The sequence below is a fragment of the Tauraco erythrolophus genome, chromosome 23 (assembly GCF_009769465.1).
Source record: "Tauraco erythrolophus isolate bTauEry1 chromosome 23, bTauEry1.pri, whole genome shotgun sequence".
Classification (NCBI taxonomy): Eukaryota; Metazoa; Chordata; class Aves; order Musophagiformes; family Musophagidae; genus Tauraco; species Tauraco erythrolophus.
Window position 1 is genome coordinate 2,870,004 of NC_141487.1, and position 13,663 is coordinate 2,883,666.

General features: G+C 49.5%; 1 protein-coding gene across 3 annotated transcripts in view; it reads right to left on the reverse strand.

Moving 5' to 3' along the window:
* The window catches only part of KAZN (kazrin, periplakin interacting protein), a 200,291-nt gene that overhangs the window by 38,798 nt on the left and 147,830 nt on the right, over positions 1-13,663 (reverse strand). Inside the window, exons 2-3 of one of the 3 annotated variants that reach the window (XM_086625636.1) lie at positions 12,666-12,675; positions 3,650-3,669 (exon numbers count right to left, since the gene is read on the reverse strand). The exons of the other annotated variants lie outside the window; for them this stretch is intronic. Coding sequence (XP_086481762.1) covers positions 3,650-3,669; positions 12,666-12,675 — 30 coding nt within the window. The remainder of the gene's footprint in view (positions 1-3,649; positions 3,670-12,665; positions 12,676-13,663) is intronic. 3 annotated transcript variants of the gene reach the window in all.

Here is a 13,663-nt window from a genome sequence, read left to right on the forward strand (position 1 = left end):
TATCAAAATACCAGGGTTCGGAGGAAGGGGGTTGTTACAGCATCGCTCCCTAATAACAAACAGCAAAGCCATCCCTTTCAGGAGAAGGACATAAAGAATTTCTTCCTCCCCCAGCAATAAATCAAAGGGCACCGTCCAGCTGATGGGAATCGATTTTTTTCCCTCCCTTCCTTTGCGCTTAGAGCGAAGCGGGACCGCGGCGAGAGCCTCCAGATGCGACAGAGCCCGGTCGATGGTGGGCAAGGGACGTTCCGCACCGGCACGAGGCACTGCTGTCCTGCAGCATCGCTCGGGACGTGCCCCCGTGACGAGACTCGCCCCAGCCCTTCCGGAAAACAGAGGGCACGAGCGAGCTCGGAGCTGGCAATGAACCAGGTTCGATCGGAATTAAATACAGGGGGAATAAATTCCCATTAGCGCAAGCGGAGAAAATGCCATAAGGGGTGACTCCGATGCCGGAAAGGAACAGGGTAGGGGGCAAAGCCCACTGCCCCCTCCTGCCTTGGCAAACGATAATTAACAGCCCGCCTGGCTGCCCAGCAAAGCAAGGCTCACTGTTCCACTATTCCAGCTAAAGCCCGGCTCCAGCACTAATCCACTCTTAATTAACAAGATTTTTCACTCTAGGCTCCCTCAAGATGACAAACCCAAACCTCTTTCTTGATTTCCACGTGCACAAAAAGAAATAAAGGAAGGGAGGAAAAAAAAAAAAAAGCAGCTGTCACACAGATCACCCGGAGATCGATCCCTCTCCCACTCACCAAACTCTTTAGTAAGAGTCACTGAAATGCAACGATTTTTTTTTTTTCCCTCTATTCTTTGGTACGGAGCACCGCGCCAGCGGGGGGACTGGATTGATTTGGTGTCGCTCTAAGCCCCGATGACAGCCCAAGGCGGCCGGACGTGCGAGCGGAGGGCTGATTTAACAGGTTATAAAGCTCCACTGTTTTCTCACTATTGACTTTTATCGCAGCGCGTAAAATTTTTAACGAGAAATAAATTGATAGAGACACATTACCACGGAGGAAGCGCGCTCAGCTCGTTTGCGAGATATAATGTCAAAGATCACATTTTTGAAATCCAGAGAGAAAAACGCACCCAACGGTGTATTTATGTCGGTATTCAGCTGGAAGCAGCACTTACAGTGCCACCTGGATGGTGACGGTCCCCAGCAATGGGACTGTGGGACGTTGGGTAAGATGCTGGTGGTGGGACCAAAGCAGGCACCACCTCAAGGAGATGCCCAGCAAGTGGCTTTGCATCTATGGACCTACAGCATATGCTGCCATGGAAAGCAGAGGCCAGAAAAGCTGGAAGGAAGAGTTAAGCTCCATGGTTTGGGGTAGCTGATCTCTCCTTTTTCACCCACGCTTTGGTTCCCACTGCATCTCCATGCCTTGCCAGAAGCTGAGGTGCACCCTGTGGCAGAGACACCTTAGTGCTGTCAAGACTTCTATCAGCCAAACCCTGCAGGGAGTCCTTTATGTATCACCTGCTGTGCCCCGAGGAAGACAAAGGGAGTAAAAACCAGGAAATAGAGGTATTCCAGCAAAGAGAACACAAAAAGAAAGAAAAATTGGCATAGTGGGGAACTGCTGCCCTGTCCCAACCTGAGCGTTGTATCTCCAGCCCCGTGCCACCTTCTGCAAACCTCCTGTCCCTTTCAAGCACTGCTTTGGCACGGGCTGTCTACCCAAAGGAGGAGCAAAGTACTTAAGCTATAGGAAAACATCTCTAGGTGGTAATTATTGTGCTTGTAAAGTAACAAAAATATCTTTATCAGCTTCCTACTTGCCACTGATAGGTAATAACACATGGCCTGGTGCTGCTGGCCACGGGGTTTGGAGGGGCAGAGCGGTGGGCCAAAGGATGCAGCCGCATCCCCAGCCAATGGGCTTCCAAATAAACAAAAAAACCCACCAGCCACAAATCTGACTTTGCAAAGTGTTTATTTTCCATCAGAGAAAAGCAATGAAAAAATCTTACCAAAAAAAAAAAAAGGGGGGTATTTTGCAATAAAATAGCATCCAGGTTCCCTCTGCTCCAGGGCGGAGGGGTTGTGTCAATATCTGTCTTTACTTTGAATACAGCCCAGAGCTCCCAACACCCCAAAACCCAAAGTTAACAAATTTGCAAATAATGGCTGGCGCATTTATCTATTTTTTTTTATTTTTTTTTTTAACTCTTGCTGTATTTTCCAAGCAATAAAGAACTGCCTCCCTGCCCCTCAGCACTCCTGGCACTTTGCATGACAATATTTCCTCTCCAGGAGGAGAAGAACCACGCACAACGCTTGACCCGAGACACGCAGGTGGCTGCAAAACCTTTTCACTGTTTTTACCCAAACCTCCTCATTTCGGTGGGTGAAACACCTTTCCCACACTGTGCTTTTGGCGCAGCCCCAAACTCCGAGAGCACATGGCTGTTCCTTAGCTAATACCTCGTGTTTTTTCCTGGAGAGGACCCGAGGGCTGTGGGACAACCTGGTATCTCGGGGAACAGAGTAAACAAGCTCGTCTTGTCTGCAAAAGGCACCAAATATTCAGAAACTGGTATTTTTATAGCCTTCAAAATTGTTAACTTCTGAAACTGCTGCACTATTTTATGAATGGAGAAAAAACAGGAGAAACGGCTTGGCCACGGCAAGAGGTAGAAAGGAAAAAAGACCCAAATCCTCACTCTCCCCCCCCGAAGGACCCTGCCTTAGTCTTTAATAACTCATTATCGTATTACGAAGCGAAGGCTCACAGGATTACGGTGTTTAGTAATGCAATAATGCGTGTGAGCCAGCCTCCCAGAAAGCTTTTTCTATTCCTGCTTTGTACTGATCCGGCCTCGGATCCGGGCTCTGCATCCCCGTGTGCCACAAACACCCCTCACTCCACATCTGTAAATACACGTGTGTTGGCCAAAACATATGCTTAGTTAATTTTTTTTTTTTAAATATCTATATAAAAATATGTATCTCTGTTATACTGGTAGGAAGGAATTTCAGACCATGATGTTCTCTGGCTGCTTTCACTCAGCCAAACAGATTATAAAAATCCTTCGGTAGCAAAATAAACAGCTTAGAGCAAACAAGAGGCTTAACGTGCCGGTACGTTACATTTTCTGGCTGGAGGTGGCCATCGCTGAGGCCACCCAGCCCTTGCCCACGGTCCCCTCCTGCTCCTTCTGCACAACCCTGAGACCTGCCCCGGCTTTAGCTCCTTTGGATTTGGGCAGAGTTTCTTCTGGCATGGATCTCAGAGCGTAAATTGGACGCTCTTATACTCTACAATACACTACAGAGCCATCCTCAGCTTCTAAGGTGCTATCCCCATCTCTCAGTCCCCTTCCTAAAAGGAAAATAAATCCTCAGCAGAGAAAAAAAAAATATCGGAATAACATACTCAAAGCTGCTGAATGCACAAGAAAGCAAAATGAAAGAAAACATGTTTTTCTCCACCTTGTCTTAATTACAGCAGCAATCGAGTTTTCATGCCAACAGAATTAGAACTCAGTGCAAAAGCATCATTATAATGTGGAAACGAGACCCAGTTTGGGTGGTTTGTTTTGTTTTGAGTAAGTCCATGTCTTTTGGCGATTCTCTTCAATTTCACAATTCCTTTCTCCAGGGGAGCAAACAGCCATGTCCTACCTGCCCAACCCAGCCCAGCACCGGGGCCACTTTTCCAAAGCCAGGAGAGGTCATCGCTACCTCCTCAACATCCTCCTCCAGCTCTTCCCACCCCATCACCACCAGCTCCCGCCGATTTCACGGGACCATAATGAGGCACGAGCCCCCGAGGCTACGGCCAACCTCCCATAACATGGCATCACTGGGGAACGCTAGCGGCTTCGCTGCCTTTCCCAAGAGTTTGTCGGCATCACCGGAGCAGTCAGACTATGGACTATCTGTGTTACTACCACATAAAACAAATTTTGGAATTCCAGCCAGTAATCCTACATAAAAGAGAAGGGGATATTGCAGCACGAATGAGAAGAAGTCACGTTTTGCTCTTTTTTCTGGTGTTTCCACACCAGCCCTCTCCCAGCCACGTTATTGAATTAGAAACGTCCAGCTTCATCAAGGCTGACTTTGTCTAAACAGGATTTGGGGTCTCTAAGGGCCGCTGCAGAATATCATGTTTAAAGACCGATGCTAAAGACATCAGGACAATAAGGGATGTGTTAATGCACTGAGAACCAAGCTCCTTTGCTGCTGTTCTCTTCTTTCGAGACGAAATCACAGAGATTTAAAAAAACCCAAAAAAACCCACATGAGAATTGGCTTACTTCGCTCTCTTGCCAAGTAGTTAAATTAACTTCCTATGACCCATCCCAAATTCTTCCATCTCACACTCGTGAACTCTTGCCAGGAAATACAGGAAACTCCTTCCTAGCTGGGAACCAAGCAAAGTCCTGATGGCCAAGGACCGAGTCCATGGCCAACACCAACACCTAACTCAGAGCACAGGATGGAGGAGAAGGAAGCAAGGCCATATGATTCTCCATGCAGACAACTTACACACTACGAGACTCCTCTCTGCTGCGCAAACGACCCTTTCCGTGATTCAGCTGGATCACAGACAGGAGTATTTTTCCACTCGAAAAGTAAGAAAAAGGACTCGCACAGGATATGGGCAGATTTAAGACGAACAAGTCCAGAAATAAGGAACTTCTGAGATATTTCCATTCCAGAAAACCCCCTAAGATGAAGTTTAGCAAGGAGCCTGGCCCCGCTTCCACATCTCATCACCCCTCGCGAGAAGGGAGGGCACCTTCCCTGGACACGGGCTGCAAAGCCAACAAGACGCATCGCCGACACACACGTGCTTCTTGTTGGCCCCTTTGCCAATCAGCAAGAAATATTTCAGGCTTAAACAAGACTGCGAGATGCCTCTAGACCCCATCCGCTCGCCTGCGCCGTGTTTACACGCTGTAATGGCCCTCCCCTCTGCTTCAAGCCTCCTTATGCAGACAAACCTCCAGAGAAAGCAGTGGGAATCTCTTAATTGCCTCCGCTCCACTCAATACAAACAGTGCTCGGCGATGCCAACTGCCATGGCAAATGCTGACTCCCCAACGGCAGGATTTCCACATTTTTCTACCATTTCCACTGCAAAAGGAAGGCTTACAAGAACGCTCTATGCAGGCAGAGGCAGGAGGTACTAGAGGTATTGCTTCCAAGATGAGTCCACTCAACCTTGTAGACCTCTGCCTAGAACGACGCTCCAACCCTGAGCTAAAGGTTTACATGGCACCAGCCGGGACATTGGCCACCAGACATTGCTCTTCTGAAGGCTGGAGAGAGCTGACATCTCTTGTACGTGTCCCACTCTTCTCAGCTGCCTTCAACACATAAAAGCCCTCTGAGCTCTGCTGCCAAGCAGGATGCGGCGGACGCAAGTCAGCCCTGCCCTTAAATGAACCGCTGCCACCGACCAACGAAACCCAACAGGGCCGACCGCAAGTATTTGGATTTAATGCCATCTGCGAAACATCTGAACTCACGCTCGGCGGGAGGCAGGGCAGCTGGGATTTCTGAAGATGCCGGGGAAATCTGAGCTCCCGGATCTTCTGGGTTCTTGGGATATTTCTGAGTCGGCCTTAAGCCTGCTCAACTCAAACAAAACACAAGCAAAGAATCTTCCCTCGTGTCACAAAATTCTACTTCAAACCCTGAGAAAACAGAGCAATACCAGAAATATATATCTGAAAGGGCCAGAGTTAACCAGCTCCTGAAGACACTACCAATTTTTATCTGACACGAGCACTGAACTGTCTTTAAAAATGAGCTACTTAACAGGGTTTCACCAAATCTACTAAACAGTTGTCCCAATCTCTTTTGTAGACAAGTCCGTAGCCCTGCACGTTTCTAAAGGACTTCCACTCAGTAACTTGCAGCCTCGCCTATGCCATTAGAGAGCCCGTTACCCTCACTTGACTTTCCTGTTGTAATTACTGAGCTCGTTTTAACAGGTAATTTGGCATAGCTGTCGTCACTTCCGAGCTTAATACGCCTTCACGTGCAAGTGCTGCACACGTGCGTTTCTCATCTAGTCCCAAGAGCGGTCCAGAGGGCCACGGGTGGGATTTTCCGAAGCATCACAGGACCACGTGTGAGGTATCAGCGTTACACACCCAAGCAGGGCACCAGCTCCTCTCCAAACAACTCGTGGTCTTCGGGATAAGGTGCAAGACGCCAACACAGAGACACAACTTAACACAGAGAAATAGGAGAGAAGCAAGAGCAGACATGGCAATGTTGGCCAGCACAGTGTATCACACTTGCAACAGGCCAATGTGTATATATATATAAAAAAAAAAAAAACACAAAACATATATAGGGTGGGAGACCAACCTTCGTGATCATGCTCGCTCCATGCCAAAACCTTCACATCAGCGAAAGCCACAAAACAAACCATAAGCCTCAGAGAGCCCGGGGGAAGGAGACGCTTACCGGCAGTTAAGGACAGCAAGGACCTGCTGCTCCACCAGCGGAACAAGTCCTTGGATGACCCCACACGTGCTCCTATGCAAGCGTTTGAGCAGTGCTACTTGCAGGACAACCATGAGCCTTGACATGCCAGACCTCCGCCCAGGAACTCACTCCCCACCACTCCTCCTACCTGTGGCCTCAGTCAGTGCTTTGTGGTTTTCTCCTTCCAAACCAAGACCCTCAGCAAGCACTGGAAGAGGACACGGACTTCAGCCAGGCTGCAAAGAGCACCGGATTCCTTAATCCCTTCACGGCACTTCTTTTCCTTAGTTGTGTCCATTTGTGCACAGCTACATCATGAAGTTTGTCAGTGTTAACAACGTGGTCCCCTCCAGAGACCCGTTCAATTCAATGGGGCTGCAAATGGGATTAGGAAAAAACTACTTTATGATGCAGCAATAGATCAAAAAGGAAACAGAAATAAAACAACAGCCCAGCCCTGCTGTAAGGGGGATGTCAGCTGGCCAGGGCATGAGCAGCAAGACTCAGGTAATGATAAAAAAACAGAGGATCTGCACCACGGTCATCTCTACAAACCAAATCTCAGAAGAGCAAAAGACCAACGCTCTGGAATGGTAATCATTGGGTTAAACTGAGATCCGAAGTTTAGAACGCTTCCTTACGATACATTTCTACAGTCTTTCTTCAGGTTATAAATGTATTCATTCTGTTTCCCATAAATCTGGGCTTTCTTTTTAATCTCCTTATGATATTGTGGCGAAAGGACTCTAATTTCATAGACCACGCACTTAAGACAATAACCGATAAAACCCATGAGATCCTCATACAAAGGACTTTAGAAAAGCCGATGAGGAGGAGACGCTACGGGCTGAGAGAAGGCGGAGGACTGCAGAAGAGGCTTTCCAACACAGAGGAGGTCACGCAGCCCAATAAGCCTCAACTCGCTTGAAAACGAGTTTTCAGATGAGCATGAGAAAAAAAAACATGTCCATAGTTAGCTTAGAAATCGCCTCTTTACAGGCCTGAGAAGGGGAGAAGAAAGGGAAAAAGGGCTGAGATCCAAAACAGTAGAACACAGGTCCTCTTGAAGGTACCTCCAAGACATCCATCGCTCAAGGGGTCCTGCCCATTTTGGGGGGAAATCCCCCAGCCTTGCAGAGAAGTCATGGAGGGCCCCGAGACAGCAATTCAGGAGGTTCCTTTTTCAGCAATAAACTAGCCTTCACGACTGCTTAAAACCCACCCCAAGTGTGGGTGCTGCTCAAAGCCACCCACATCGGTGCCAGCCCCAGAGGCTCCATAACCTAGCAGAGATCTTGCACTGCTCCTCCGTGCCTTCAGTCCTGGCGATAGCAGTGGAAAAACTATAAAGTTGTCCCAAAAATATACATCCCTGCTTTTCCTTCCCTACCTGGCGCACAGAGGGAACATCTGTAGGGTGTAGGTTGCTCCATCTCAGAAGAGCGGAGGTTGGGGGGGACACACAAACAAAACGGTCTTCGTGTTTTACAAACAACAGCGAGTTCTTCTTTCAGAAGAGAAACTGAGAGCCATTCATGGCCGGCTGTGACTCTAAACGCTGGTGAGAGGGCTGCCATATGGGTTCAGATTTATCACTTGTGCTTCCTAACTTGCACATCTGTTTTCTATAAGTAGCTGTCCAAGTCAATGCATCTCCCCTTTCCTCATGAACCGCCCACGGAGCTTTTCAAGGACAAATCATCATTGCTTTCCGTGTTTATCTGCTTAGTGGTCTCCACTATGTCATCTTAACAATCTCAAGTGCTGTTCGTAAAAAAAAAACCCCGAGCAGGCATTTTCAGGCACAATCTCCCTCCCTATGCTCTGGCAGGGCTGTAAATTTGCTGTTGGAGAAGCATCCTGAGGTGCCTCCAAAAGCAAGATAACACACTGTGGCGATTACTAGGGGTGGGTTTAATCAACATGCTGAACGAGAAGATGGCAGCCTGCTTCCATCAGCAACCCGAGAAACTCCTGGTCAGCTCCTCCAGTTCCATTAAAGTCACCAAAATTATTCCCATTGCCCTGTGCCAAGGCATCTTCTCCTAAACCAAAAGCTGAACACTGGAATCGGAGAGGAAAAGCGGAATTCCTCTAAGGACAGAAACACTGGGAAAATGGCAAAATGCCAGGGGGGGTCACAAGGAACCAATGAGACTTCCCAGACCTCAGCTCATCCGGACACGAGGAATGCACGGCATGCAGAGGGCAAAAAGGGCCAACACAGCTCCGGGAGAGTTTGGGTCCCGCAGACTGGCCATCGGAGCAACAAAACCTGCTTACTGCTTTGAAATTTTGTTTAATGACAAGCCAATACCTTCTCTTTCTACCTAGAAAAAAGGCAGCCTCAACCATTTCTCTACCAAAAATGTGGAGTACGATCCATTATAGAATCATAGAACCATTTAGGCTGGAAGAGACCTTGAAGATCAGATTCCAACCATTAACCTAACACTGTCAAGTCCACCGCTACACCATGCCTTCTTTCTTTGGTGTTTATAAGAAACCTACCAACTTGGTACTGAAGCACTGGGATATATGGAATAAACCAACAGAGAGAAAAGACCAAGAAAGAAAACAGAAAGCATTTACCACCAGGAAATTCACGGTCTGAAAGTCAAAGAGGCAGCTCTGCATGGCCTACCAGCTTTCAACAGCAGCGGTGCCACCAGGTTTGCAGCACTGCTGGGACAGCGACAATAAAACATACAGGCACACACAACGCAGTCCCGCTACAGCCACACAGTCGTTCCGATTTGGAAATGGGTCCAAAGGCAAGAGCTGATTTCACATCACTTCAGCAGCTCCAAGACGCTACATCAACGGAAAGGCGTATGAGAAGAGGGTGCGTGACACCATCTCGCATCTACAGGCTGCGAGATGCTCTTGGACAGAATGCATTCTGCTTCGAGACAAGTGCAATTATGCAATAAAACCATTTTAAAATAAATTATTACACTCAACGGTGCCCTTCAGCAGAGGTTCGCAGCACGGGCCATGCACAAGAGGAACCAGGAGCAGCCAAGCACTTGAGGAAACATGTAGATGCCAACTGGGGAGATTATAGGCGAGTGTATGAGAAGCGATAAGAGAATAAGCGGCGGCTGAAACAAAGATTGCAGAGGATATTAAAGAAGAAACGTTCCATCCACAGAAGAAATAAAAGGTCAGCGAAGGGAGACGGCGACTCCTCTAAGAAATTGCACAAGTGTTTTCCTGACACAAATATTGACAGGAGAGACAGATAAGGAAAATTAATCCGGCTCCCTGCCCCGACAGCACGGACAGACAAGGATTGCCTGACCACGGAAAAGGGATACCTGAAAAAAAAGCACAATATCTGAACAGGTAGCTGCAGCAGAAGGTCACTCGGAGCAGGCAGGAGTCACCTCAGCAGGAAACCTCTCGTTATTTAATATACATGCTAAAATCCTGCCTCTTGCTCCCCCACCAAAAAAACAGCAAGGAAAAGGGAAAGGCAGAGAGCGAGCGCATCCGGACCTCAAGTTCATCCCTAAATTCACAAAGCCGCACCGTAACAGACTGAACCGTAACGGCGCAGCCCAGACAGGACAGACGAAACATTAAGCCTGAAAGGATGCTACGGTCCTTGGAGAAAAACGAGCTTGATTTCTTTTATCCTTATGTTTGACAGCAACTTTATGAAGTCTCCTCTTTCCCTGATGCTTTAACACCCGGCTGTTGGCAGCTGCCCCTCTCTAACACACGGAGCCCAAAGCACAGCGAGCAGGAACGACATTGCCACTGCAAGAGCTTGATTTCGGAACGCTGGCTGCTGCAATAGCCGCAGAAGAAATCAAAGTCTGCCTTCGCACGTGAAATTTAGATTTACAGGAAAAGCCATTCACTTAAATTCCCAACTAATGAGTCTCTCTTCCCATCAAGGCGTTTCTCTTCCTCGAAGAGCCCTGTTTCCAGAGTTATTTCACAAGTTTTCCTCCTACTTCTCTGTGAATTATTGCTGACAAGGCAGCGAAGCTCAAGGCACTCCTCACTTCGGAGATCCTGGGAAGATGTCCCAGCGTGGGTGAAGACGGAGATTTGGAGGCATCGAGCCAGTTTTTCCTGCAACACCATGCGCTTCTCCCAGCATCATCAGCTGGGCTGCAGGATAGGGCAACCCCCCCAGCTTCTTCATTGAAAAAAAAAAAAAAAAAAAAAGGAAAAATTCACTAAACAGCTTGTTTTCTCCAGCTGGACCTCATGCGCCGAGGGAAACCAGCCTCTCTATGTCTAGACTCACCCATCAACAGTCTTTAAATATTGAGAAGGGCTCCCACTGCGATCGCTGCCGCTCCTCTCGACCCGCGCGCCGCTGCTGGGGGCGGCCAAGGCCATCATGCCAAGGAGGTGGCACCTGCTGCCTCGGGCGCAGCCGCTTAAGTGCACAGTGACAGCCCCCGGGAAGCATCTCGGCGCCCAGCTCGAGCCCTTAATTATTAATATTATTTAGACAGTGCCATCGGGGAGCAAAGCTGCGCGCCGTGTCCTGACTGGGTTACAAGCAGCTCCCGCGCCGTAACACGCTTCCCGGCTGGTTGCACGGTGTTCGTGTCCAACAGCTACACCAGGCTGGGACCCAGGGATTAACTTCATGGCATCAAAAGGCTCTTAGAAGTGTCTCTCGCTCTGCTGATTGAGCTGGAGGGAGGTGGGAAGGCTCACAGGAAAACCTCGGGTGCCGCGAGCGATGCTGTTGGGAGGAAGGGGTGTCGGGGCTTTGATGGCACCTGCAGAACCAAGAGCTGCAAAGGGGCTGCGAGCAAAGCCCCGCTGGATGGCCCAGCATCGGGCAACACGATCACAGCAAACGTGGATACACCAAGTGGAAATCCAGGTCTACGTCCCGTTTCTTTCCTTCCAGCCATCCAGGGTGGTCTCATTTGAGCAATGTCCAACCCAAGTTGCAGCCAGGCCTGCACGTGGCTCTTTGTTGGTTTTTAGATGCTGCAGCACGTGGCTGGGTGCTGTCTGCAGCATCACGGGATGGATCCAGCCATCGCTTGAGGTTTACTTTACCACCCTGGGAGGTTCCTCCATCCCTTGAGTCCCGGCAGCTTTGCTGGTGGCTCTTGATTTTGCACAGGGGACACCATCTCCTTCCTTCCTCCCCACTTTCAGACCGTTCTCTTTCCTTTGTTCACAGAGGACAGCTTTGTTCTCTGCACAATAACAGGTGATTTAGCAGCTGTCATGTTCAGGGGCTGCAGGATTTGAAGGCAACCTCTGCTGAATAAAAACACGCTCCCGGAGTCCCTCCTGGCTGCCACATCCACCAGAGCCAGAAGACGACAGAGGAGGGGCCAAAACTCACTTTAACGGCAGAAAAACTCCACTTGTCCACAGTCCCAGCTTGCCCCATCCTGCGGCAGCCCTGAACTTGCCCTCCCAGCTCCCTGCAGGGAGTGGCTCGGACCAAATGATGTTTAAACCCCCCACAAGCGCAGGGTGCGGATCGATGCACGAGTCTCATCCGCGGCTGCCCGGCGCTCGCTGACAGCCGGTGATTGGGGCGGCTGTAACAACATCCCAGTTCCTGGCAGGAGTGAGATGCCACAGCCAATGCCAGCCTGCATGCCTGGATGGACAGGCTGCTTCCAGCTTGCTGATGCATCGCCATCCTTGGATTTACCAGCATGCACCTCCAGACCAGAACCAGCCACGTTTGGCATCGCTTTGTTATTTTTTTATAAGTAAGTAAGTAGAGAACCAGCCCACAACTCACCCAGTAATAAACCAGATTACAATGATCCCAGGCACCACGCTCCACCCCAACCAACTCCAAAATCCCTCCCAATCCCAATTTATCACTCACGCCTCCACATCCAGCCCGACCCTGCCACAGGCACAAACCCTGAAAATATAAAATAGCCAAATATTTCCATCTCTCTACACTTTGTCATGACAACAAAACACCACGAACGAGCACTGGAGAGGGACAGAGGGAAGGCACTGCTCCAAAATCAATCCAATTCCTTTTCTTTTGGTGCCCCAGACACGGCAGGACGCGCGCTGCATTACGCTGATTTAAGGTGCTGGTCGTAAGGCTGGGGGCTGGATCCCATCAGCAAAACCAGACATGAATTAATACACCATCGGATGATGCTGAGGTGTAATATCTAGCTGCAATAATAGCATTATTTAGCCAGATTTTTCCCCCTCTGGACTCCCAGCTCACCTCCCCCCCCCTTCTCCATCTCTCCAGCTCAGCCGTCCCCACGTCTCCGGGCGACCCCTTCTTCCCTTTTACATCAAGCCATACACCGCGCAGGCATTTAACGACGATCCATACATTTAACGACGATCCGCACCGAACGGACAATGGAATCAGAAGGGAACAAAAGAGCAAACCTCGCTGCGCCATGGCCTCGCGCTCCGCGGCGGAGGGGCTGCCGGGCAGACAATAGCCCCAGCTGTTCCCCGGGAAGCACCCGGCCACAATGAGACCCGGCTCCGGCACCGAAGAGGGGTCCTGGCTCCCCAGGGAGGGTAGGAGGTTGTCACTGGAATATGCATCTCATTGGTTACCTGTCAGCCTTCCTGGGCGGTTATAAAGTACAGCCGCTGCCGGAGGGTATAATGGGATGTAATGACGCCGGCCCTTCGACAGAGGAGCTCTGATTAGGTGATGGGAAGTGGCAGCATCCGCTGGCTTTTAAAAAAAAACCCAAACAAACAAAAAACCCCAAAATAAAATGAAAAAAAAAACACAACAAAAACCACAAGCTCAAAGCTGTAAAATAAAGGGATCCCCCAGGAATGCGGTTGCTTTTTCAGGCTGGGAGGGATGGAAAATAGAAATAAGTGACGACTTTAATGCCTTGCCTAATCTCCCCTTCCCTCAGGAAGTCCCATCCTTGCTGTTCCTCTTGGCTTAGATGTTATTTCCTGACTCCTCAGGTATGCTAGAAAAATTACACGTTATAATGCCAGGGAATTACAGTCTGCAGAGGGGGAAGAAAGCAAGCTCTCTGCGCCCCCCCCCCCCCCAAAAAAAAAATCAGTGCAACCCTCTCTGGCATGGAGCACGGTCAGCAGCTCGAGCTGTGGCCACGCAGCTGCCCGGAGAAGCGCCCACGAATTCACCAGCTGGGACTATGCCACGGGTGGGATCCCTTTTTACGAGCGCGGTGTCTCAGCTGACCCGTCTGCACCCAGCGAACTCGCCGCGAGACG